Source organism: Tarenaya hassleriana, unplaced genomic scaffold (assembly GCF_000463585.1).
Source record: "Tarenaya hassleriana unplaced genomic scaffold, ASM46358v1 Cleome3, whole genome shotgun sequence".
Taxonomy (NCBI): Eukaryota; Viridiplantae; Streptophyta; class Magnoliopsida; order Brassicales; family Cleomaceae; genus Tarenaya; species Tarenaya hassleriana.
This window is the reverse complement of record NW_010966177.1, coordinates 6,326,611-6,351,901: the sequence shown is the minus strand read 5'-3', so window position 1 is coordinate 6,351,901 and position 25,291 is coordinate 6,326,611. Positions and strand designations below refer to the sequence as shown.

At 40.5% G+C, this 25,291-nt stretch overlaps 5 protein-coding genes and 1 pseudogene across 13 annotated transcripts in view; all 6 read right to left on the bottom strand.

Annotated features, from left to right (window-relative positions):
* Positions 1–990: 990 nt before the first annotated feature.
* On the bottom strand, positions 991–2,351 carry LOC104819728. The gene has a single exon (XM_010549935.2). It carries the CDS (start codon positions 2,275–2,277, stop codon positions 1,351–1,353), a length of 927 nt encoding a protein of 308 aa, XP_010548237.1. The 5' UTR covers positions 2,278–2,351; the 3' UTR covers positions 991–1,350.
* Positions 2,352–3,585: 1,234 nt separating this feature from the next.
* On the bottom strand, positions 3,586–10,715 carry LOC104819726 (mitochondrial phosphate carrier protein 3, mitochondrial-like). Of its 3 annotated transcripts, none has more exons than XM_010549933.2 (6): positions 10,195–10,715; positions 9,633–9,982; positions 9,517–9,560; positions 9,203–9,417; positions 3,862–4,026; positions 3,586–3,772 (listed from the first exon to the last, which is right to left on the bottom strand). In XM_010549933.2, the coding sequence occupies exons 1-5, from the start codon at positions 10,465–10,467 to the stop codon at positions 3,886–3,888; spliced, it is 1,023 nt and encodes a 340-aa protein (XP_010548235.1). In that variant the 5' UTR covers positions 10,468–10,715; the 3' UTR covers positions 3,586–3,772; positions 3,862–3,885. The 3 variants fall into 3 exon arrangements, with proteins under 3 accessions (XP_010548235.1, XP_010548234.1, XP_010548236.1); XM_010549932.2 differs by having other exon boundaries at positions 3,596–3,772; positions 3,862–4,010; positions 10,195–10,711; XM_010549934.2 differs by lacking the exon at positions 3,862–4,026 and having other exon boundaries at positions 3,596–3,772; positions 10,195–10,714.
* A 4,084-nt stretch (positions 10,716–14,799) lies between these two features.
* Positions 14,800–15,828, bottom strand: LOC104820186 (annotated as a pseudogene).
* Positions 15,829–17,945: 2,117 nt separating this feature from the next.
* LOC104819725 (probable acyl-activating enzyme 2) lies at positions 17,946–22,253 on the bottom strand. 7 transcript variants are annotated; one of them, XM_010549930.2, is made up of 5 exons: positions 21,670–22,253; positions 19,507–21,496; positions 19,022–19,338; positions 18,458–18,708; positions 17,946–18,326 (listed from the first exon to the last, which is right to left on the bottom strand). In XM_010549930.2, the coding sequence occupies exons 1-2, from the start codon at positions 22,012–22,014 to the stop codon at positions 20,048–20,050; spliced, it is 1,794 nt and encodes a 597-aa protein (XP_010548232.1). In that variant the 5' UTR covers positions 22,015–22,253; the 3' UTR covers positions 17,946–18,326; positions 18,458–18,708; positions 19,022–19,338; positions 19,507–20,047. The 7 variants fall into 7 exon arrangements, with proteins under 7 accessions (XP_010548232.1, XP_010548230.1, XP_010548231.1 ...); XM_010549928.2 differs by having other exon boundaries at positions 18,458–18,658; XM_010549929.2 differs by having other exon boundaries at positions 18,458–19,121; positions 19,205–19,338.
* An 84-nt stretch (positions 22,254–22,337) lies between these two features.
* LOC109116874 (RPM1-interacting protein 4-like) lies at positions 22,338–23,007 on the bottom strand. Its single transcript, XM_019203098.1, has one exon. The coding sequence runs from the start codon at positions 22,778–22,780 to the stop codon at positions 22,571–22,573; it is 210 nt and encodes a 69-aa protein (XP_019058643.1). The 5' UTR covers positions 22,781–23,007; the 3' UTR covers positions 22,338–22,570.
* Positions 23,008–24,056: 1,049 nt separating this feature from the next.
* LOC104819724 (phosphoserine aminotransferase 1, chloroplastic-like) overlaps positions 24,057–25,291 on the bottom strand; it is a 1,804-nt gene continuing 569 nt past the window's right edge. The window contains exon 2 of the mRNA XM_010549924.1: positions 24,057–25,291. This exon is cut by the window's right edge and continues 24 nt beyond it. Coding sequence (XP_010548226.1) covers positions 24,275–25,291 — 1,017 coding nt within the window. The 3' untranslated portion in view covers positions 24,057–24,274.

The following is a 25,291-nucleotide window of genomic DNA, read 5'->3' as shown; positions in this document are numbered from 1 at the left end:
GTTCAAAACGTGCCTTCTCTTGGAACATAGTTTTTAGTTCTTCCAAGATGACATAAGCCTCCTTGCCTTCGAATCGCTTCTGAAGTTCAGGACACATAGTTCCCAGCATGAGGCAGGAGATGTCAACATCATCACTGATATGCTTTATCCAAGCATCTCGAGTGGCGCGTGGAGCATTTGCAGCAGGCTCATTGTCAATGTTGATGGGAGTTTCAAAAACATACAGTTTTCGTTCTTGCCTAAGAACGATTCTCAGGTTTCTATACCAATCGAGGAAATTGGGTCCTGTCAATTTCTCCTTCTCAAGGATAGATCGCATGGATAAAGCAGATACATTGCTAGTGTTGGAAGCAGCCATCGCTCTTTTCAATTGGCAGGTGAATGAAGGTTTTGCCGTTCCAAGCTTTCGTTCACGAACACCGCGTCGTTTATTCCGAAAGAAACGACATTGCGTTTAAGTCGGAATTGTAGCATAGGATAGGAAGCGCCGAGAAGTTCGCAGCTTCTCCGACGCATCTGATATGGTCTGGAAATCTACCATATGTACGCGTGTCTATGTATGCACGTGTGAATATGTGTATATGAATGAATGCGTGTATATGTATGTATGTATGTCTGTGTATATAGTATATATAGTATGTATGTATGTATGTGAATTTATTTGTATATATATATATTAAAAATATTTAACTTTTAGTAAAAATCCGATATGTTGACCAGGTGGTAGTCATATGCTTGTGGAACATGAATTGTGCCACTTTTCGTTTCCGAATTAACGCCGTTTATTTTTAAATGAAGTTTCGTAAAAATTTTAAACGTTCATTGTGTTTTTTTTTGTTAGAATGAAAATCCCATATGAATTAGGTAGCAATTGTTCTTTGGATTATATATGATATTTGAAGCTAAAAGAAAATAAATGATTGATCTTCAAATATAATATAATATAATATATATATATATATATATATAGTGGAAACAAAAATATTGCATGAGGAAAGCAAACATCGTTTATTAATAATACAAGATGCATACACAGAATCATCACGTAGATTAGCCTCTAGCTATACCTACAAATATGACAACACACAGAAACGATATATGAGACGTATACATACACACATACACACACCAATACACCATGAACAAGTTTCAACACTTTCTCCAGCATCCTCTAAAACACGGATGCAGACCAGACACTCTCACACGTGACACGACCAAAAAAAAAACAGATCAAGAGAAAGGATCTGTCTGAAGAAAAAAAGGCTGTCATTAGATCAAGAAACTCGGGTTCAAGCTCGACGGATTCGATTAAACGGAGCTTTTTCAGAAGAACCGCGGATGAATCTTGATTTAAATGGATAAAATGTTCAGAAGCGAGACTCTTGCTTGTATCATTGCCTTGAACAGACCTTCAAGACCTTCCTCGAGCTCTTCCATGGCGGATTCCACAGCCTCTGATCCGACCAACGCACGCTGAATCTTCTCGTGCTCTTCGTTTTCTTCCGTTTCGGCTTCATTCACGAGCTTCCCTAGCTCGGCTTCCATGGCTTCCAGCTCGTGGCAGAAACCCTTCTCCCCTTTCCCTTCGGCCCCTTTCTTCACGAATTTCAGAACCAGTCCCCACCCTCTGTGCTTAGGCTTGACCCCGGGCGATGACAAGAACGTCAAGACCGAGTGGAACACGACACAAGACATATCACTCGTCTCTTGCATAACCTTAACCATGGCCGAGACCTGATGGTTCACTTCCCGTAACAGCGGAAAACCCTCCAACGTTATTGCCTCTGTCTCTTTCGTCAACACCAAAGATCTGGCAATCTCCTTCTTGATCTCCTTTCTCGATCCGACGTAAGCATTGACATCGCCATCGATGCAGATTTCCCCGCCCTTTTTGCTTCTCCTCAGAGCGGACTGAAGCTCCAAAACGTTCTTCTTGATCTTCCCCGCCACGTCCTTAGCGCTGCTGCAAACGTCCAAGTACTTCAACGACACTTCAAGAAGCTGGTTCGTCAAGATCTGGTGTCGTGCCTGAGCGAGAATTTGTTGGATATCAGAGGATTTGAACAGATCGTCGAAGCATCTGTATAGACCAGTCAGGCCAGATAGACAGGTCAAGATCGTCGTCTTCGAGTTCCACGAAATCTCGGACATGGATCTTAGTTTGCAAAGCTGTTCTTGAATCTTGCCGACACAAGGATGCGACCGAACCGGCAAGCTTACGCATCTGTTCCTGTAGGGTTTAGGGCATAGTCTCGGTGATAACGTAGCCATATTCATGGAGATCTTGAGAATAATCTCGTGACGATGATCAGATATGGAATCTTGAGTTCTGCACTACTTTCGTTGCGTTTTCTTGGGTTATTATTTATAGGAAAATTTTAATGAGAATACGTGAGATAATTAATCATAGAGAAATAACTTAAAAAATCATGAATTTTCAAAAAAAAAATTGTAATTTCTATATAAATTCAGGACGTTTATAAAATTTGTCATATTCCTTTAAAATTTATAAACTAATGATTTTATAGAAATATTAAAAAATTCATAAAGTGAATAAATATATGAGAAAATGGAAAAATTTATTAAATTTACAAATATATGTGAAAATGGCAAAATTTATAAATTCATGGTTTATAATTTTATATATATATATTTTGAAAATTCTTTGATTTTTTTAGATTATTATGCCATTTAATGCGATGGGCCATGTCCAAACGTGAGTGTGGGTATTGTTACTGGTCACTACACATGCAGAGGAGACACGTAAACAATTATTTGGCTCGTTACATTAAATGTGGGTGTCACCTTTTTGGTTATTTTGTAATTTTATTTTTCAGGTTCGATGTTTCGAGTTCGGGTTCTCACCATTTCCCATGCATTTCCCTCACCGCCCACGTAGAATTTTCGAAACCCCATAACGTAAATATCTTTTGAGAAAATCCAAGTTTATATGGTCTAATAACAAAAAAAAAAAAAATATTATATTATATTGATTCAAATTCAAATATAGAGATGAATCTTCATTTGAATTTTTTCAATTCTCCAACAAATATAGGTTAGTTTAAAACATTCATCTGAATTTTTTCGTTTTTTGTGAGTTTTTAGTAAATTTTTGAATTATAAAAAAAATATTTGAAAAAGTAAAGATTCAATAAAAATACAAGAGAGTTAACAAAACGTCCGAATAGATATGTAAGTTTGTTCATTTTATATAAAATACTTCAACTATTAAGAATTTTCAGATAACCACATGAAATATCATCGTATTTTTATATTGGAATGACGTAAATGGTCTCAAAAAGTTGTATATTTTTTATTTAAAGTTTTTAATGTATTTTGATGGTATTTGTTTTATAAATACTTTATGTTATTTATCGATGCACGAGTGAAGGGCGATAGGTTCGTCCCTACCCCCAGGTAACACCTGTCTCATCGTATTTTCGTTTTGCATGGGAATTTCTTTGTCCCCGTCTATGAACATTTTATCCTATGATTAGTCTATGACATATTTATATTCCTCGTACTATTAGCCTATGGAATTTTAGTTAATCTTTTTTTTACTAGATTAGTTTTTCAAATTTGTAATAAAACTAAATCCATAAAATCTTGATTATCAATTTTTTTTAAAACTCTAAAAACTCCGTTCATTCAAGCTCCTAATTTCAGTCCTAATCTATCGTCCCTTATTCTTATTTTTTTTTTCCCGAACGGGCTCAACTCGTCACGGATTCCGGGCCTTTGTTGACATGCCTACGCGCCTCCCGTGGTTGGCCTGAAACAGTGATTTTGCATTAGACAATAACTTTGGTGGGTAATAAAAATAAAATTAAGGTTTGAGGGAAAAAAACAATCAAATCTTACAGGCCGACAGAGACTTTGAAAGAGTCATATATAAGCCACTGTGCACCAACCAGTGTCCCTATCGCCACAACACGTAGAGGAAGCCCTTTGACCCCTAACGTCATAACGTGTTTGAACAGACCCCAATGCCCAAGTTTCTTCAATGCCTCCTATCACAGATATACACTGGCCCAATTATTGAAAATGGCCCAGCCTGTGTAGGACCAAGCCTAGAAAAAAACAGAGAGCGTAACAAACTCGAAGATGACACTCTCTGTATTTTTCTTTTATTCCTTATAGTTTGTTAGAAGTTTGTTAGGAATTTGTTATTCTTTCCTGTATAAAATCATGTACAGATTGATGATTAATTAACAGAAAAAAAAAATTTCTTCAAACACTGAAATGGTATCAGAGCTTTTTCTCTGATTCTTCTTTGCAATTTATGTCGTTCTCTCTTTCTAGGTTTTCTCTGCGTTTTTCATGGCGGAACCTGTTCCCGCTGTTGTTGTTCCCGCTGTTGTTGTTGGGGTGGTTATTGTCACAAAACCCCTGACCAGCGCGAGAGATTTTCTTTCTTGGCTTTGTGCTTTCCGAATGGCTCTCGAGGGTCGGAACAAGTTTGGCTTCGTCGACGGTTCTTTACCCATGCCCGCGGAGGACGATCCGAATCATCGTTTCTGGGTTCAAAACAACGCCATTGTGGGTGGTTGGATTATGAACCCTGTTGCTGAGCATATCGCTCAGAACTTACTTTATGTTGATACGGCTCGAGACATGTGGCTGTTTCTGTCGAAGAGCTATCAACAAAGCAATGCTCCAAGGAAATATAGGATCAAACAGAAGCTGCACGATTTGCGTCAAGCCTCGATGGATGTTGCCTCTTACTTTACAGCCATCTTTGCCGTTTGGAATGAGTTTAAGTCTATCCGAGCTAATCACTCGTGCACTTGTGGCCGCTGCACGTGTCTCCTTTCAAAGAGATGGAATGATGAAGATGAAGGTGATTTCATCATTGATTTCCTCTTTGGACTCAATGACGAATATGAGGGAGTCCGTAGTCATCGAGTTTTGACTACCACTGGTTTTACTCATTCACAAGCTGATCACACGCTCTTTGTTCGGGTGTCTGGTTCCTCTTTTGTAGCTTTACTCGTCTATGTAGACGACATCATCATCACTGGAAATGATGATTCGGCTGTCCAGAATTTAAAAAGCCTTCTCAGAAGCAGCAGGAGCAACAATGACTTATTCGCCCTACAAAGCTCTCTGACGCGGTTGTCTTTCAGACTTCTTCTCATTCTTTGCCCAAATCTGTATCTGCTGTTTCTGGCTGTACTTTCAAAGGGAAGCAGCGACCACTTTGCACCCACTGCGGGCTATATGGCCACACATTCCAAAAATGTTATCGGCTTCACGGTTATCCACCGGGTTACCGAACTCCGAAGTCTGGTGTATCGACATCTCCTCGCCCTTCAGCTCGACAACAGTCCAAGCCTCCCATCAACTTTGCAAACGTTGCTGCGGATTCTGGCTCTGTTGCTGACGTAGACAAGCTATCTTTAAGCCAGATTCATGATCTCTGTTCTAAGATCAACAATCGACTCAAATCATCCAATGCTACCATCACAGAGACCGACGCCCCTGCCTCTGATCCAGATGCTGGTAACACTCATCTCCTCTCTGCTTTTGTGTGCCATGCATCATCTGTTTCAGGAGAATTTCATAATTCCTGGATTTTGGACTCCGGTGCTTCAGCTCATGTTTGTTTTAACAAACATTTGTTCTCTGAGATTGTTCCCATTGCTCCCAGTACTGTGACTTTGCCTAATGGTCTTCAACTCTCGGTTACACAGGCTGGACGTGTCCCCTTGAATGATCATTTACTGTTGTCGAACGTACTCTATGTCCCGTCTTTTACCTTCAACATCATAAGTGTCAGTGCTCTTTTTCGTGGCACTAACCTTTCCTGTCTTTTCTCTTCTGATTTTTGCTCTATTCATGAACGTTCTCGGGGATCAACGATTGGGAGGGCTAAGCTCTTGAAACAATCTCTATTTCCCCGAGTCCGATTTCAATCCTGTCATTCCTTCGTTTTCTGTCAATTCCGTTTATGTTGATACTTCCTTATGGCACTCTAGACTTGGTCATTTGTCATTTCACAAGTTGCGATCAATGTCACAAACGCTCTCTCTTTCAAATTTTAGCTCTCCTTCACACTGTCGCGTTTGTCACCTCGCAAAACAACGTCGCCTTCCTTTTCCTTCGAATAACAATATCTCAAAATCTTTGTTCGACCTTATACATATTGATGTTTGGGGGTCCTTTTCTCATATCTCTTATGACGGGTATAGGTATTTTCTAACGATAGTGGATGATCATTCTCGGGTGACATGGGTATATATGCTGCGGTATAAGAATGAGGTTCTACAGGTTGTACCTCAATTTCTGACAATGGTCGAAACCCAGTTTGCACTAAAGGTTAAAGCAATCCGATCTGACAATGCGCCGAAGTTGTGCTTCGCCTCACTATTTCAGTCTAAGGGGATTCTACACTACTTCTTCTGCGTTCAAACCCCGCAACAAAACTCCGTGGTCGAGCACAAACATCACCATATTCTAAATGTTGCTAGGACACTGCTGTTTCAAGGAAACATTCCTCTGTCTTTCTGGTCGGAATGTATCAGAACGGCGGTCTTCCTAATTAACCGGACTCCGTCGCCACTTCTGTCCGACAAAACTCCTTATGAGCTGTTAAAAGGCAAGGCTCCAGACTACTCTTATCTTCGTGCTTTCGGTTGTCTGGCGTATGCATCTACCCTCATCTCAGAGCGACATAAGTTTTCAGCAAGGGCACGAGCGATGGTCTTTCTCGGTTATCCCTCCGGCTACAAAGGTTACAAACTCCTTGATTTGGAATCTAATTCTGTTATTATTTCCAGAAACGTTGAATTTCATGAGACCATATACCCCTTTCATTCTGATATATCGGTAATTCCTGGTACAATATTTCCTTCATCCATTCTACCTTTACCGATATCTGTTTCTTCAAACCCATCTTTAAATTTCGGCCAAAACCCATCTTTAAATGCCAGCCTAGATCCTTCTTCAGTTCCAAGCCCAACTTATTCCTCCCTTGGCCCAGATTTGGATTTGGACATCTCTACTAGGCCCAAACGTTCTACCAAACTCTCTTCCGACAAATCATTATCCTCTCTTACAAAATCCATTTATCCCATATCTTCTGTCCTAACCTATTCTCGCCTTTCTGATCCTTATCGAAAATTCGTCCTGAATTCCACCATTATTTCCGAACCAAAATCCTTCAAAGAGGCTGTAACTAATGTGGATTGGAGGCGTGCCATGGACATAGAGCTCGCTGCTCTTGCTGCAAACAACATCTGGTCCATCGTTTCTCTGCCTCCCGGCAAGTATACTGTTGGATGTCGTTGGGTATATCGGATAAAGCGCAAGTCCGATGGTTCTGTTGAGAGATTTAAGGCCCGGTTGGTTGCCAAGGGCTTTACACAATGAGAAGGCGTGGATTTTCTGGATACCTTCTCTCCAGTTGCCAAGTTGGTTACTGTGAAGCTAATTCTCGCTCTAGCGGCTGCCAAAAACTGGTCTTTATCTCAACTGGACGTCACAAATGCATTTCTTCACGACACACTCGATGAGGAAATCTACATGGCTCTACCTCAGGGTTACATGGCTGCTACAGGTGACTCTCTTCCTCCAAATGCTGTTTGTCGTTTACATAAATCCCTGTATGGTTTGCGACAAGCTTCAAGGCAATGGTACATTACCTTTGCCCGAGTTTTGACTACCACTGGTTTTACTCATTCACAAGCTGATCACACGCTCTTTGTTCGGGTGTCTGGTTCCTCTTTTGTAGCTTTACTCGTCTATGTAGACGACATCATCATCACTGGAAATGATGATTCGGCTGTCCAGAATTTAAAAAGCCTTCTCAGAAGAAAATTTCATATCAAGGACCTTGGTTGTTTGAAGTACTTTCTGGGATTGGAGATTGCTCGTTCGCGAACTGGTATAGTTGTCAACCAACGCAAATACTGTCTGCAATTAATTGAAGATGCCGGCTTACTCGCCTGCAAGTCAGCTTCCACTCCGTTAGATCCCAACTCTCGTCTGACAAAAGAATTGGGGGAACCTTTGTCCGACATTACTGGTTATCGACGGCTAGTTGGCAGACTTCTGTACCCCACACTCACTCGACCAGATATTACCTTTGCCATGCACAAGCTGAGTCAGTTTCTCTCTTGTCCAACCACAGTTCATCTTCAAGCTGCTCAACGTGTTGTGCGCTACTTAAAAGGGAATCCAGGCCAAGGTCTACTATATTCGGCCACATCTGACATTCGTTTGAATGCCTTTGCGGATGCTGATTGGGCATCCTGCCCCGATTCTAGACGGTCGACTTCGGGCTTCTGCGTTTTTCTTGGTGAGTCTCTTATATCCTGGAAAGCTAAAAAGCAAACTACCGTCTCACGTAGTAGCACCGAAGTCGAATACAGATCTTTGGCAAACGTAACTTGCGAGCTTGTCTGGTTACATAATTTGCTCACTGATCTGCACGTTGTTGCATCTGGTCCTGCAACATTGTACTGTGATAACAGATATGCCATCTACATTGCTTCAAATCCCATTTTTCACGAGCGAACGAAGCACATTGATATTGACTGTCACCTTGTGCGGAAGAAACTTCAATCGGGTTTTCTGAAGATGCTCCATGTTCCCTCACACAATCAGTTGGCCGATCTCTTTACCAAACAGATGCAACCCGCTCTGTTTTCTGCTCTTTTGAGTAAGCTTCATCTTTCAAGCCTCTATCTGCCGATTGCGTCTTGAGGGGGGCGTATCACAGATATACACAGGCCCAATTATTGAAAATGGCCCAGCCTATGTAGGACCAAGCCCAGAAGAAAACAGAGAGCGTAACAAACTCGAAGATGACACTCAGTTTTCGTTCTCTGTATTTTTCTTTTATTCCTTATAGTTTGTTGGAAGTTTGTTAGGAATTTGTTATTCTTTCCTGTATAAAATCATGTACAGATTGATGATTAATTAACAGAAAGAAAATTTCTTCAAACACTGAAACCTCCAACTGCAATAGCACCCATTGCCATTGTGGAGATTGAGTTCTAAATATATGAGTTCTGGAAGGGATTTAATCGAACCCTTTTACGGATGACGAGTTCTATCAATCGGTATATTGAGAACATGGGCATCCTCCCCCCTGACGAGATAACTTTTTGGAATGAATTCTACCCATGGGGGTTTAATTGAACTCGGTTCAGAACCGGGTTCTATGAATTCGCCAGTACATTCAAGTATATGAACTTACCTCTGCAGGCGTTGCTCGTATGGCGTGGCTGAGGGAGGGAAGTAGATGGATTGTGGGATGAGAAAACATAGCAAACAACGTTCCAGCGAGCAAACCTCTGGAAAAACTTGATCTGAGTTGCTCATTTTTGCTGCACTGCTCCTTTGGTGGGCAGACTCCGTTTTTGTAGTCCATCTCCGCAAATGTCTCGAAAGAAGCAAAGATCATCATAGTGTCTACATCAAGCAAATAGCACATCCATGGTCAACAACCCTTCACTTGCAAAAGCAAAACTCAATATTGGTTTATGCTCTAGTGTTAGGACAATAACTTACAAGGAACCTGACGTCCCCAGAGCCGACCAAGTACCTTATACAAGCTGCAAGAGCAAATCAGACACAGAGGTTAAGGTTAAAACGGTCGTATCGTATCGGAAGTTCTTCAAACTTACCCGCCGACACCTTCAGACTTGACAAACTTGGGAAATCCATCAGACATTCCCCTCGCGAATCCTGGCTGGGACTGAACCCTGGCTTTCACTGCCTCGAATGGGCAGAGAGCCACATCGGCGATCACCTCAGCGGAAGCAGCACTGGCTAAGTAGACGAGTGTCTTGTACTCGGGTCCAGCAATGTCCGAATAGCGTTTCTTAAAGAACTCGTAGAATCCGAACCTGCAGGCTCCCAGAGCGCTGTGACCTAACAGAGTGGGAACCCATCCACGGAAGACCCCCCTCACTCCTTGCTCTCTGAGCAAAACTCCGAATCCAGACGAGATGCTCTTGTACTTTGCAGGATCCATCTGAAAGGTAAAGAAATTACCAATTATGAACAGCAAAGTATACGAAATCTGCATAAGAGAGGGAGTGTTCATTTATTTTTATCTACTTTCTTCTAATCTACAAAGGGAGGCTCAGAGATGATTCCTATGGAGCGAATTAGAACACGACTTCACACGCAGATCATATTACCGGAAGAATGGGCGAAGAAACAGGGTATCCGCAGAGGGAATACCTGCATGTTGCACTTGACGAGATCGAGAGGGGTGAGGGCCATGGAAGTGAGACCAGAGCTGAGGATGCCACCCAAGGAACAGGCGGCGTAGAACGCAGGAGAGTACATCTCGATCTTTTTCCGCGGATCGGAGGGAGGTGCGATGAGGAAGCCATTCGGAGATGCATCGACATCGCCGAGGAAAGACCTAGGCGAAGAAGACGAAGAGTAGAGGAAGCTTGGGGCGAAGGAATCCATGGCGGTGCCGGTGGGAGACCTCCGATCCCACGCCATTCACAATCTTCAACTGACAAAATCGGAAAAGTGGGGTTTTTGGTTGGGCAATATAATAACCCGAGTAAATTTTCCTTAATTCATTTGTCTAAGCTCAGAACTAAATAACAAATCTGTAACAAACCCAAACAATGAATGACGCGTGTCTACCTTAACAAACCAATAGCTTACAATTTACAAATTAGATCTACGAACCAGAAAAGTAAACCACATCTTTAACCAGAAATATTCAGAACCATGACCTTCTGATAGAATCAGAGTCTTCGTATAACTTGGTTGCAGAATGTCAGAGTATGCAGACAGCAACAAACGTCGATATACACATTCTGATACAATAGCCAATAGGTTCCCCGGCAGAAACCCTAAAAGGCTCGCCAAAAAAAATGCATAATGGGCCAGGCCCATTTAAAAGCGGATGACAAATTAGAATTTTATTTATTTCTGGATATTCGTTCTAACCTTTTTTTTTAATTTTATTTACTTCAGATATTCGTTCTAACCCTTTTTTTATATATATATATATTGGGGAACCCCGTGACTACCTACTCTTACAAACGGAGACGAACTGGCCACTACCCGCGCCTAACAGTCCCCGACCGGAACTGGCCACCAGGCGCGCCTAACGCTCGGGCCGTAGTTGGTTTAGGCGCCTGCGGGTCAAACCTCAAGCCCACGCGCACGAGCCTGCAACACACGCGTAGGAGGTAAATCAGTCCATTATGATAGACTGACAGGCGAGCAAGTTAGAGGAAGGGAGACGGCAGGGTTCGATCCCTCCACCTCAAGGAGTTATCCCCCTGCTCCCAACCAACTGACCTGACTCCGAAGGGCTTCGTTCTAACTTTTATTTTTAATTGACATGAAAAAATAGATTTGTATGACTCGAAAATAAAATTTCAAAACGATGACCGACGGACGTTTGATTTTGACGCACCTGTTATTTGGACCTGCCCATCGCTTGTCATAACAACACTTAAATTTTAAAGACGCAGTTGGTGTGTGTATATATATAGTTTAATGACAATGGATTATTGTCCTTATTTAGCAACGGACTAGTCCTTAGTTCCGTTCTGTATCTGCCCTTATATACCAACACAATGAATTTCAGGGTGACATCAGAAATCGTGAAAAAAATTAGCGATAGACAGTTTTTGTTTTAGTTTTTAGATTTTAGATTTTAACTCTTTAACTTTTTCGTTTCGTAATAAAAAAAATTAATTTTTAGTTGATATTTTTTTACTGAAATAGTTTTCCAAATTTTTAGTAAAACTAAATCCACAGAATCTTGATTATCCATTTTTTAATCTTTAAATTCTAAAAACTTCATCCATTCAAACTCCTAATTTCAGTCCACAGTTGTATCTATTGGAATGTTGGAGAAAAAGAACAGGATTACTGGGACTCGGTCACAGAATGTCTCGCAAACGAACAAACTCGGACACGAACACAAATGATGTCACATCAAGTCTTGGACTTTCTTGGCTCAACGATCCCATTCACTAATGCAAGACTTGGACAAAACCTGGGCCAAAAGCCCATTTCGATTATGAGAAGCTAACAGACAAAATCAAATCAAATATCTTCTTCATGATTTCATGCATGCGTTACGTCGACATTTTCTTTTGTCGTGTCTTTTTGTGCCTATTTCCTTTTTTTTTGGTAAAGTTTGGCCCGGTGGGTTTCAAACATGGGTGGTTTGGGAGCACTTTGTGCTGCCCAACCACCAGACCACCCCACTCGGGTGTTGTGCCTATTTCCTTGTTTGTTTTTATTTTACTTTTTCGATTTTATTGTCCTCTATGTATATATGTATAAGCGATACGATGAATAACAAAACAAGTAACTATTTCATCAAAATCCTCTTGTCTTCTTCGTGTTCTTCTCTTAGCCGATGGCATAGCCATCTTATTTTCTTGTCTACTCAATCAAATTCATCTCTAAAATACTAAATTCTTCATGGTATCAGAGCACTAAGGTCTTTGGACCCGCTGTGATTTTTTTTTCTTTTCGTTTCCGCTATTAAATCTGCAACACAACAATGGAGTTTCATATGCCACAAAGGGATTCAAAAATCCTTGAAACTTTCACACATGTAAGAGCTCTTAAGTTCATCCGTAATGTCATAAATGAGATGTCTTTGGAGCAGATGAAAAGTGAAAGCACGATTCTTTGGTCAAAGCTTGAAGCACTTCATCCCGCATCAAGTAGCAACGAAAGAGCCAACATCAATGCAACCCTCGTTTATCTCTCCATGCTAGATGGTTCCTTCAACGAATTGAGTCTTCAAATACTCAACGAGGAATCTCTACCATCTATTAGCGAAGTCAGGGCGATGGTGGGCAAAGTGGAGTTAGAGAGATTGCTACAAGGGAGAACAAAATGTAAGTATAGTGAAACCGAATACTACAAAGATGCCTATTACGGTTTTTGCGCTAAAGTTTTGCAGAGGCTAAAAGATGAGGCCATCTATCAACAAGATGATGGGAACGAAGTGGTGCATTCCGAGGAGGACCAAGCAGCCACAATCCCCACAGAAAAGAAAATATCCAACACAACCGACATGGATAATGATGAAACCGCAGAGGCAGACGAACCATTGTGCAATCTGAAAACGATCAGATCTTAAGAACAAATGGAAAAAGACAAAGTGAGGGGTGGATAGAGACATGGTGCAACTTCCAAGAGGAACATAATTCCCAAAGTGAAGCGATGACCAAGACAATGATGTTACAATCCAAATCTATTCAATATGACACAGAATATCTTCATTCGGTTAAGGGAGAAATTTATATTTTTTCCAAGGACTTCTTTCCAAACCGTTGGTCTGAGGGGGAATGTAAGGTGAAAATTCAAGCCAATGGTAAAACACTCTATCTTCTCTTGTTTGATTATAATCACATTTTTGCAACATTATTTTTGGTTTTAAATATAAAACGGAGTGCTTTGGCCTCCTTTGTGTATTTTAATTGGATTGGTGAGTATTTACAGAATTTAGGAACTAGTCTAGAGATGCATTGCAATTGTGAAGGGGAATTATGGAAGATAATTCAACAATAGAATCCATGGCGGTGCCGTGGGAGATCTCCGATATCACGCCATTTGCAATCTTCAACTGACAAAATCGGAAAAGTGGGGTTTTTGGTAGGGATAAATTACTCAAATATACCAAATCACATTAAATTTTTATCGAGAAGACTATATTAGCATAGGCTGAAATGAAATTGTGTAATTATAATTGTAATTGATTATAAATACAGTTGCAATTGATTTTAAATATAGTTGCAATTGATTCTAAATGAATTGATAAAAAATACATCTAATTGTTTACAGAATTTTTAGTTGTTATACTGTCGTAAATACTATTTTTTAGTTGTATATTAATTATATAACACTCGTAATAAAATCGTAAAAAATATATAAAAAAAATGTTATTTTAAATTTTTTAAATTCAAGTGATATAAAATTGAAAAAAAAAAATTTGGATATATCGCTCGTGCGATATATTTAGTATATTTGAGCGATTTTTCCTTTAGATTCCCTAGCAGAAACCTCGACGGCTCGCAAAAAGGAAAAAAAAGCAATTGTATAATGAGCCAGGCCCATAGATCCATAAAGGCCCATTTTACTCCACACTGCGGATATTCGTTCTAACTTTTATTTTAAATTAAATGAAAAAACAATAGATTTCCACGACTCGAAAATAAAATTCCAAAGCGAAGACTGACATACTCACATCTGCACTTAAAGACCATTTCTTCTTCTTTTTCTTTTTTTTTATTATAGGTTCGAATAATTACACTATTTCATTTACGAAAACTAAAACTATTAGAAAAAAATAAAAAATATATATGATTTAGCTATCAAATTCATATCAAAAAAATTTCAGTTTCTGAATTCATAATATATATATATATCTATATTGAACTATTTAATTTTTTTCTATTTTTTAACCGTCCAAAATTCGGTCGAATTTTAAACGGTCACACTGACTTGGTTTCTTCAAAATTGTCGTATCAGAGAGGACAAATAAAAAAAATAATTTAAATATAAAAATAAAAATGACAAAAATGATAAATAAATAAATAAAACAATTATAAAATTTGTATACAGAAATACATATATATATACATATACACATACCGACACATATATATACATACACTCATATGTGTATAAGTATATGGTCTTATTTTAAAAATTGTAAAAGATAATATAAATTCTAATATTACATTTTGCCAATGATACGTCGTTTTCAACAATTCTGAAGAATAAGAATTGTGATAATATATATATATATATATATATATATATATATATATAACTCCATTAATATCTTTCCCCCTCTACATATAAAAATATAATTTACAAAATTGTATACATTATAATTAAATCCCTTCCGGCAAACCCTCTAAAACCGAATGCCCACGAAGGTTTAGTCACATGAATTTCATCATCATCATCATCGTCATCATCATCATCATTGTCATCATCATCACTGGGAGATTATGTTGAGAAGTGAAGCTCTTGTTCTGATCAACCGTCGAAACAAGCCATCAAGATTCTTCTCGAACCCTTCAACACACCTCTCGAGCTCCTCAAGCTTCTTCCCAAGAACTTCATGGGAACATTCTCCACTCGAAACCAACAACCAATCAACGCTCTCGAATTCGCTCTCTTCTCTCTTCTTGTCGGCGACCTCCTCGTCATAATCTCTCTGCAACATCTTCACGACCAATGCCCACTTGCTCTTCCTCTTACACACGTCGCGTCCCGACAAGAACTCCAAGAACGAGTTCAAGATCGAAACACTGACCGAAACGACTCATCTCATGGCGTGAACCACTGCCACCAGATGGTCGTTGTCTCGATCTGAAACGGCGACCGCTCCTGTTCCGATTCTGCTGTCGATGTTCTTCGACGAGACGAGAAGCTTCCGAGCCGCTTTTCTCATGTTCTTTCTGAAACCTACGTAACTCGAAACGACACCGAAATCTCCTCCTCCTCTTCTTCTTCTTCGAACACCCGACTGAAGAACCCGAACGTTTTCGCGCGTCTCCACCATTAGTTCCCTAGAGACATTACACGTATCCATCAATCTCAGCGACCCATCAAGCAGTTCTTCTAGAAACTTCCTGTTCCTCTCTTCGGACAGAACCTGTCGAGTCGAACCCACGTTCAGAAGATCGTCCGTACGCCTGTGCAGCTCCTCCAACGCCGACAAGCCCGCGGAGATCGACCCAGATGTTCTCGACGGCGATATCTCCATCGCCAATAGATTGTTGAGCCCTTCTTCGATCGCATAGTACTCGGATGCGATCTCGAAGGGAAGCTGATCGATCTTGCATGGTTCTTGATCGCCATTTTTTTTTTATGTTTTTTTAATATTCTCTGTCTCTCCTTTGGTATAACGTTCTCGGCGAAATTCAACGAAGAACACGCATGCGTATATATAGTGTAGGTTTTTGTGTTACGTACTTAAAAAATGGTTACAATTATTCGAAATATTTAAATGTTCCGATGGTCTAGGGGTCCAAAGGGTATGAGCTGTCGTGCTTTTTCTTGTCAAATTTTGCGTAATCATTCGGCCACAAAACGGATGAGTCATCTTTGGTTTTGCCTCCCGTTGTGCCACCTTGTCGATGGACTAGCCGATTATTTAAATAATTTGGACGGTCTTTAATGTCCTCGGTAGGTAACAAGATCCTGATTTTCGCAACCATACTATATACGTTCCATGTAGGCCGTTACGGCCTCCTAAATTTATATATACGTCCTTCCATATGATTAGCCTCGACGTATATTTTGTTACCATTCTCTGTATCACGTACACGTGTAAAAAGGCCCGAGATTTTGTCGGATTTCTACGGGTATTTAAGCTTTGCAACGTGTAAACGTTAGGGCCCCCTTTTCACTTCACTGCATGGATTGGAGTTTTCATTTTAATGCGTCGAATGTCTTGCTCGATGGTATCAGACCAAAATTCACACACACATATACATGCACGAAACCATACTAAACGTACCAACTAAGGGGGCGACTGGTTGCACCGCCGTCATATGATTTTGTTTAATTAGTTGTATAATTTAGTTTATTTTTTAGTACTATATTTTAATTAAAAAATACAATAATATCATGTGATTATATAGATGCTAGGTTTAATTATACATTTGTCAATAATTTTTATAATAAAATTATTTTTTACTTAAAAATAAATTAAATTGATAATATTTATATTTAAAATTTATTATTTAATTATTATAAATTTAGTAAATAATTTTTATCAAATGATACGAAAAATTTAATTAAAACTATTATAAAAAATTATTTTTAAATAATATATTTTTTTAACAATTTATATCAAAACGCAACCGCAACCGTAATGAACCATTCACTTCTAACTGCACCCACCCGCAATCGCTACCAATAGCAACTTCTCAACCAGTCAGTATTAATCATTTATAATCGCTATCAAACGTTCTGAAAACGCTGCCACCCGCAACCGCAACCGTTGCGGTACAAGTCGAACCCTAAATCTAAATAATATTCTATCTACATAAAAACTAAATACACGAAAAAAATACGAATCCAGAGATAGGTGTTCTGCTTTTTTTTTTTTTAACTAATCAGATATTTTGAACAAAAACACGTATTAATCACGAAAACACAAAGAAATTATGTGATTGAATTTGGATTCGATTCCACTTATGGACAGAGATGTAATTTCTAAACCAAAATAGTCTATATACAAAGGATGAATGTAATCGGGTCGAAAACTCAAGGAATCATTCGGGTTATAAAAAAAAGTTATGTGATTGAAATTATACTCTCTCCATAATTTTAGACTCGAATTCGGAATAGAACAGACGTTTTTCGTTTTCCGTTCCACCGGTTAAACTATCAATTCGGGTGTTGTTCTGCATTTCCTTGTTGGTCATCATCATCAAATGTGTTAGTTAACAACTCTCCCTCGTTAATAACAATAAAATAAAGTTTCGTGGTCATCCATCACATCACATGAACTAGATGGTTTGTTTTGTGCATAAGAATAATAAAACACGTGAATGAAATGAAGCATTTATCATTATTATTATAGGGCGGTCGCGAGACTCAATTGGGTTATTATGATGAATTCCGTTTGGTTGGTACAATGGTGATGCCACTAAAAACCCGTTCTTGGTTTTTTTTTTTTTTTTTTTTTAATCAATACATGCTCGGCTTAAAACAAATATTTTCTGGAATTCCAAAATATAAGGATAAAAACTAACTTCATATTATTTTCTTGTAACATGTCATCACCATTATACAATCATGTAATAACAAAAATGTTTGAAGTTAAAAGGGATATAGTTAATCATCTTTATCTTTCGAAAAATGAAAAAAGCCTCCAACTTGGAAATGGGTTTTTGATTGTAAGACTGCAAAATTATATAAAAAGATAATTCAAAAAAAAAAAAAAAACAGAACAAGTTCTTCACATCAATGGCTAATGGGGATATTATATAAACCTTTACAAAGAGAAGAACTCTGTTCAGTTAATTATGCCTACAGTCATGAAGCCGACAACGGAGAGAACCCTTGATTATATTGTCTCCCTCGCCTTGTTTCTTCTGCATCGCTGGCGATTTCAGGAGTTGTTTAATCTTTGCTACAAAACAAGTCAAGGTTCATACACATACATACATATATATACATATGCCCATTACAGGTCCAAGAATCTAGGGTTGCAGCATGAACAATAACAAACGAGGTTGTACGGTTGCTGTTTTTACAAGAATCTTGTTTAATCCCTCGTGGTACGTTCTTTCATTTCCCCTCATGTTTCGTATGTTCTTCCGTATTGTCCTATCACATTAGCATTGCTGTTTTGAGAGGCCAGACAAAGGAGACAAATTGGTATTATACAATACAAAAACATGACAGGAAAGAACCAAAATAAACAAGAATCTAGGCTTAGCCAAATGATTAGAGGTCAAGATAATATGATTAATACCAGATGTTTTTGACCACTTGTCTCTGTAAATCTTCTACTTGATCCCCTGTTTTCCATCTCCAATGGTTTTGAATTGTAATCTAACTGAAAAAAAATCACAGTACTCTGCACTTGGGCTACTTAGTGTTGACAAAAGCAGCCACCTTTTTGCATTCAAGAGAGTTATTGTCAACAGCACACCTCTGTCCTCTTCACCTGTCGCTGGAGAACAGAACATAGCAATCTGCTGTCAGATATCATGTCTGAATTCACTGCATCACAAAAACATTACAATAAAATTTTAAAGCATATCTCAAGCAGATTGATTTTTTACAGCTAATAAGCAAATTTGATTCTAGATTGATATCAAACAAGAGCCAAGACGGGCAAAATAAACAATTCAAGAGATGAACATCTGATCGGAAATCCGAATCTGGCTTTCTAAAACCAGTGCATTGTTCACTGAACGTAAGAAATACAGACAACACATCATCACGAAAGTTCACCGAGTCTTCGACCCAATTACATTTTCCAGAGTATCGGAGAAATCTAGTTGAATGACGCTCTCTAAACGGAGATTCGAACCTGGCTTGGGAAAGGAGCGTTACCACCCAATCTTGGGTGAGCCAATACAATATTGAGGACATTATTCCGAGCTTTTGAAGAACATGTGTAAATGCATATGCTGCAGAAACGTACACCAGAAGAAACCATGTTGTGATCCATCAGTATTGATTTCTCATGGAACACCAGTTCACCGGATATTACCTTATCGAGTTCTTTCCTTTTTTGGAACAACACGATTTTAGAAGAAACCAGAGATTCATCAATGGCGTGTGGCGGCATCTGGGACATTACCCTCTTCCGCCACAGTTTTTCGAGTAATTCATAGCCTCATGATCCTGCCAGACCTCGACAATCCAAAAATTCAAAGTATCAAACGAAATCATATCCGGATCGACGCCGATTGTAAGAGCAAAAACCCTTCATAACGGCGTTATAGACAAAACAATCTGTCTTAAACCAGGGATCGGTAAGGGCAGTAACCAATCTAATCGCCCAACTCTTACCTTCCCGGAAAGTTCGAAAAATTCTCTCTTTCCCGGGAAAATCCAGCGCCGGCGCGGGAGATTCAGCCGCCGAAGCAGAGGAAAGTTCCTTCACCAATTTTCTCGACATTGAATACCCAAAACGGAGGAGCAATCTTCCCGATCTCTCTCAAATTCCTTCGTCGCCGATCCTCGCTCCTTCGTCCCCGAGACTTTGAATCCGCGGAGAAGGCGCGTGGCTTTCACGCGTTCAGGAAAACACGGAGAGAATTGGGCCTACTGGGCTTACCCATATTCGGCCCATTATAGTCCATTCATATCCATTTTTTCCCTTTTTTGCGAAGGAAAAGAAACCATTTGACACCGAGAAAACATCAGCAATTTTTTTTTTGATAATTCGGAATTTCATCGGCCCTTCCGCGTGTACACCTCTAAAGATACCGAGAACGTCCAGTAAATGTCACTGTCCACACTTGGATTTGGACCGCGGTAGCATCCTTTGCATGTTTTATCGGCCACCAAACTTGGTTAAAACAGCAGCTAGTTTACAACAAAAGCGAGTTTACAACAAGGAACCCAATTCAAGAGCTCTTTGTCTGAGAAGACGCTTCTGTATTTTCCCAGTGGAGCTTTTAGGCAGATCCCCAAAAACAACAGTCCTTGGCGCCATGAAATGTGGCAAACGATTCCTACAGAACTCAATCATCTCTCCAGATTCAGCGTCAAACCCATCCTTCAGCTTCACAAACGCGCATGGCGTCTCGCCCCAGTGACCGTCAGGCCGAGCCACGACCGCTGCCTCAAGAACCGCCTCGTGACAGCACAACGCCCTCTCGACTTCCACCGGGTTTATGTTCTCTCCTCCGGATATGATCAGATCCTTTAACCGGCCGGTTATCTCTATATACCCATCTGGGTGTTTCACCGCGAGATCCCCGCTGTGAAGCCATCCTCCTCTGAATGCTTCTCGCGTCGATTCCATGTCCTTGAGGTAACCCATCATGACGTTGTTCCCTCTGAACATGACTTCCCCTTCTGTCGACCCATCGGCTGGTACTGTCTCCATTGTTACAGGATCTTTCACTTCGACATCGTCCACTGCCAGATGCTTTAGCCCTTGTCTGGCTTTCAGCTTCGACCTTTCTCGTGCTGGAAGTAGAGCCCACTCCGGTTTGGACTCGCAGTAAGTCCCTGGACCGGTGGTTTCGGTCATGCCGTACACGTTCGTCACGTTGAACCCTAACTCTTCCATTTCTGTCAGAATCTGCAGAGGCGGTGGCGCACCGCCGGTAAAGACCTCGACTTTGCGAGAAAGCTTCTGTCTTTCCTCCAATGTCGAATTCAGAATCATGTTCAGGACAGTTGGGGCTCCTCCTATGTGTGTCACGTTTTGGGTTGCGATGTTCTTGAAGATTCCTTTTGCAGAGACTTTTCTGAGACAGACGTTCGTCCCGCCCTGTGCAGCCATTCCCCAAGTAAGTGACCAGCCATTTCCATGGAACATCGGGATAGTCCATAGGTAAACAGGTGAAGATGATGGACCCATTTTCGGAAGGAAAGCCGTGGCAAGGGAATTCACGTAAGCTCCCCTATGACTGCAAACTACACCTCTCGGCCTTAACGTTGTTCCTGACGTGTAGTTTATACTGATCGGATCCCATTCACTTTCCGGTTTCCTTCCTGCAAATTTGTCGCTTCCAGACAGTAACAGGCTTTCGTATTCGCAATCAGACGGTGGGGAGACATTGGCGTCATCATCGGGTTGAGAGATTCGAACAAGGGTCGGGAGATTTCTTGATTTTTCAGACATGGAAAGGAGATCGAAGGTTCTTTGAGCAAGTTCAAGAAACTGGTGATCGGCGAAGAGGATTACTGCTTCTGAATGTCTGAGGAAAACAGAAAGCATGGAAGGATCTAATCTTGTGTTGAGCGGACAAAGAACTCCGCCCGCCATTGGAACCGCAAAATGAAGTTCGTACATAGCCGGGATATTCGGCGCCAGAATCGCAACCTATGCGTATAAACAAACCGGTTTCCTAGTTCAGAACAAGACTTCAGTTAAACTCAAAGGCTTGTAATTTCAAGAACTCTGTCTTTGAATGATGAAAGTCAATTATGTTACCGTTCTCTTGTTGTTCGATAACTGAATTTTCTTATACAGATGGGATATAAGAGAAATCTCACCACGTCTCCCCGGGAAATTCCGAGCTGCTGAACGAGTGCAGAAGCGAGTTTCAGACAACGGCTGTAAGTTTGGCTCCAGGTGTAGCTAACAGAACCGAACACAACAGAGGTTTTGTCTCTGTAAACCGTAGCTGTCCTCTCCAAGAAACCAATGGGAGACAAAGGCTCGTAATTAGCCGAGCACCGGACAAGACCCTCCATTGATCTCCATGATTCTTGTCCAAAACCTTCAGCTAAACCTAAGCGAGGCTCCCGAGTTTGTGGAACAGAAACCCGGTTTGCGTTCAATCTTCTGAGAGAAAGATCAAAGTTCAAGAATGGTTTCTTTCCGAGAAAGCGTCTCATGGTTGAAACTTGGCAACAAGAAATGTGTAATATTTGCTCCGAAGAAAGATTCTGAAACTGCAGAGGAAATCATTTGAAGATTCGGAGGGTTTTGTAGGAGAAAGAATTCATCTTTTTGTCTGAATCTGAAGCGAAAGATGCCCAGAAGCTTGTCTTGAACCGAGTCAAAGATTCCGACTCAGTTCCGGCTTATGAGTCAAGTCCCCAACAGTTTTTTTCCCCATAAGATTATATGATTCTTGATGTTGCTTTGATAACTACTAATTTATCTAATTTTATATAAAAGATTATTCATTGTCAACATTAAAAAAACAGAGCAATTTTGTCCATTTCCTCGTACTAATCACGAAACCTTAAGGGACAAAACATGATCCTGAACATCATTACAGAAACACATCAAACTTGTTCCAGCAGTCTGAAAAAGACAACGGAAAAGATGATCCTACACGTTTTCTCTAATATCGTAACATCGTTACAGAAAATACATTTTCGGCTTCAACGATCTCAAAGCTAAATCTCCACAGAAATGAAGAATCTTTTGCAAACATCATATGGTCTACGAGAAAGTGAAACAGAGCCATTTCTTGGCGGCTGCTGGTTTACCGTCTGGTTTCCTCTGAGAAACGGCTTTACTCGAGTTCCGGCCCATCTTCTTATCTTCTCCGGCTTTGCTGAATATGACCGTGAATCCCTCGGCCGTGGCCGGATCGTTCACGTCCCATTCCCCGAATTTCGGCAGAGGCCTTCCCGCTTCGTTTGATGCCATGTTTCCCTTCTTGATTGATTTGATTCTGCACTGAAATGGAAAGAAAAAAGCTTCCTGCTCTTGTTCTTGATTGTTTTGTTTGGATCAGAGACGACGAAAGGAGATGATATCTTTATAAGCGGGGAACAGGAAAGAAATGGAAAATTCCGAATATCTTGAGATCTTCCTACGTATTGCACTCGTACAGAACACGGGCGTATGTTCTCTTTCGGATTTTCTTGGCTGTTTTTTTAGAAGATAAGGAAGAAACTGAAACGCCAGAAATAGAAAATGTTTTCGTACCATGGATTCTGGTGTTTCTAAAAATAGTTTATTCGCAAGCTAATCGTTTTCAGTGGATGGAATCAGGACTTTTTAACAGATTTGGAATGTCCAAAAATAAGCACATAAATACGCGAAATTTAGACATCAGATGTGTATTCTGTTTTGATTCTTGAAATGCGAAAAACAGGGGTTGTGGTGTTCTGTTGCATGCTTCTGAATCAGAGTTTTCAGAAAATGGACTGTTTTATGCACATTGTACAAAAGCCCATGTTCGAAAACTTAGATTCAGAGTTTATATATGTATATATATATTTGCTGAAATCTGTATTTGGAGCCATGTAATGGGGCAAGTGATCTCTACAGAACTCTGTCATCACTTCCAAGAAGCTTGGAGACCAGAAGATTTACCTGCGAATCAAGCAATAACGAGAAAACCCTCTTCGATTCCGATGAATTCGGAGGGACAATACAGACGAATTATAAGAAGATTATGGTTTGCATGGATATACTAATATAGATAGATTATATTGAACATGAACTTAATCAAAGCGGGATGATATTTCAATTGGTGAGTAACCGCCACCTTATCATAAACAGCGTATCAGATTCGGAATCAAAGTGAGGAAACCATCCATTTTCTGCAATTTTTAGCAACAGAGAAGCAAATCCATGGGTGATTTCTTGGGTGGAGGAACCACCTCCAAGATCTCTGGTTCGTGCTACGAAGGCAGACAGACAAGGCGTGTTCTTTCAACCAAAAAAAAAAAAAACTTTGAAGCTTTTTCGTCTCAATCCTCACAATGAAACACATGTAGATGCGTTTCAGGTCCATGAGCAATCATTTGAAGAAGCTATGCAGTCCTCTCTTGGACTCTGACAGAACTATTTGATATTCTTGCATGTTTTCTCTCTGTTTATGTGATGCTGACAAAGAGTTCATAAAAAAAAACTTTTTTTTTCAACTCATGGATACAAGATTCTGCTTCCTGAATCTGAACACTGAAGAGTTCCATTCCATGTCAACAAGATTCTGCTCCCTGAACCTGAGTTAAAAGTTTATTACCAGAAAAATTTCCAGACAATGCCAATCCAAGTGCAGCAAGGAAGAACAGAGAGTCAAAAACATCATATGCTTCATCATCATCCGACAACATAACCATCAAAGCAAAACCAAAAAAATTGTACATCCTCTGCAGCTGGAGTGTAGTAGCAAGCAATGGTGAATTCAATTCAAGCGTGCCTTGCCTGGAAATCCTTCATGAAAGCAACAAGCTTTTCGACACCGGCCAATGGCATTGCGTTGTAAATGGAAGCTCTCATTCCTCCGACCGATCTGTGTCCCTTTAGCTGGACCATCTTCTCCTTGGCAGCTTCCTTGATGAACTCGCCTTCCAGCTCTGACTTCTCCAACGTGAATGGGACGTTCATCAACGACCTGACGGATTTCTCAACTGGACACCTGTAAAAACCTTTGCTTTCATCAATGGCGTCGTACAGCAGCTGAGCTTTCGTCTGGTTCTTCTTCTCCACCTCCTTCAGACCACCTTGCTCCAGCAGATCCTCGAACACGAGACCGCACATGTAGATTCCGAAACATGGTGGCGTGTTGTACAGCGAGCTGTTCTCGTCGTGGATCTTATAATCCAGCATCACCGGCGTGAAATCCATGGCGTTTCCGATCAAATCTTTCCTGATGATAACGATGGTTACACCAGAGGGGCCGACGTTCTTCTGCGCGCCAGCGTAAATCACACCGAATTTGGTCACGTCCACAGGCTTCGAGCAGAAGTTGGAGGACATATCAGCGACCAAGATGCCATTAGGGTTCTTAGGAAATGGGTAATCCTTGAATTCGACTCCATGGATGGTCTCATTAGCGCAGATATGCAAATACTTGGCATCTGGGCTCTGCTCCAATTCTCCGAATGATGGGATTTTGGTGTATTTCTCGGATTTACCCGACCAGATCACCTTGGGCTTGCAGTACTTCTGCGCTTCCTTGTACGCTTTGTCTCCCCACGACCCTGTAACGACATAATCGACTGTGTCGTCGGGCTTGCAGAGATTGAGCGGCAAGGCGGCGAACTGGGTGGTGGCGCCGCCTTGAAGGAAAAGAACGGAATATTCCGGCGGAATCTCCAGGAGCTGACGTAGATCCGATTCAGCCTTCTGGATGATCGAGAGGAACTCCTTCCCTCGGTGGCTCATCTCCATGACGCTCATCCCGCATCCGCGCCAGTCGTAGAG

Bases quoted from the DNA above. Each gene is read 5' to 3' on its own strand.
- LOC109116874 (XM_019203098.1), bottom strand. From the start codon at position 22,780: ATGGCATCAAACGAAGCGGGAAGGCCTCTGCCGAAATTCGGGGAATGG.
- LOC104819728 (XM_010549935.2), bottom strand. From the start codon at position 2,277: ATGAATATGGCTACGTTATCACCGAGACTATGCCCTAAACCCTACAGG.
- LOC104819725 (XM_010549927.2), bottom strand. From the start codon at position 22,014: ATGAGACGCTTTCTCGGAAAGAAACCATTCTTGAACTTTGATCTTTCT. The intron at 21,497-21,669 runs GTGAGATTTCTC...TTATACGCATAG, and splicing joins GAATTTCCCGGGGAGACGTG to GTTGCGATTCTGGCGCCGAA.
- LOC104819726 (XM_010549932.2), bottom strand. From the start codon at position 10,467: ATGGCGTGGGATCGGAGGTCTCCCACCGGCACCGCCATGGATTCCTTC. The intron at 4,011-9,202 runs GTAAGTTCATAT...TATCTGTGATAG, and splicing joins TACGAGCAACGCCTGCAGAG to GAGGCATTGAAGAAACTTGG. The intron at 3,773-3,861 runs GTAAGATTTGAT...TCACTGTTTCAG, and splicing joins TTCAAAGTCTCTGTCGGCCT to GCCAACCACGGGAGGCGCGT.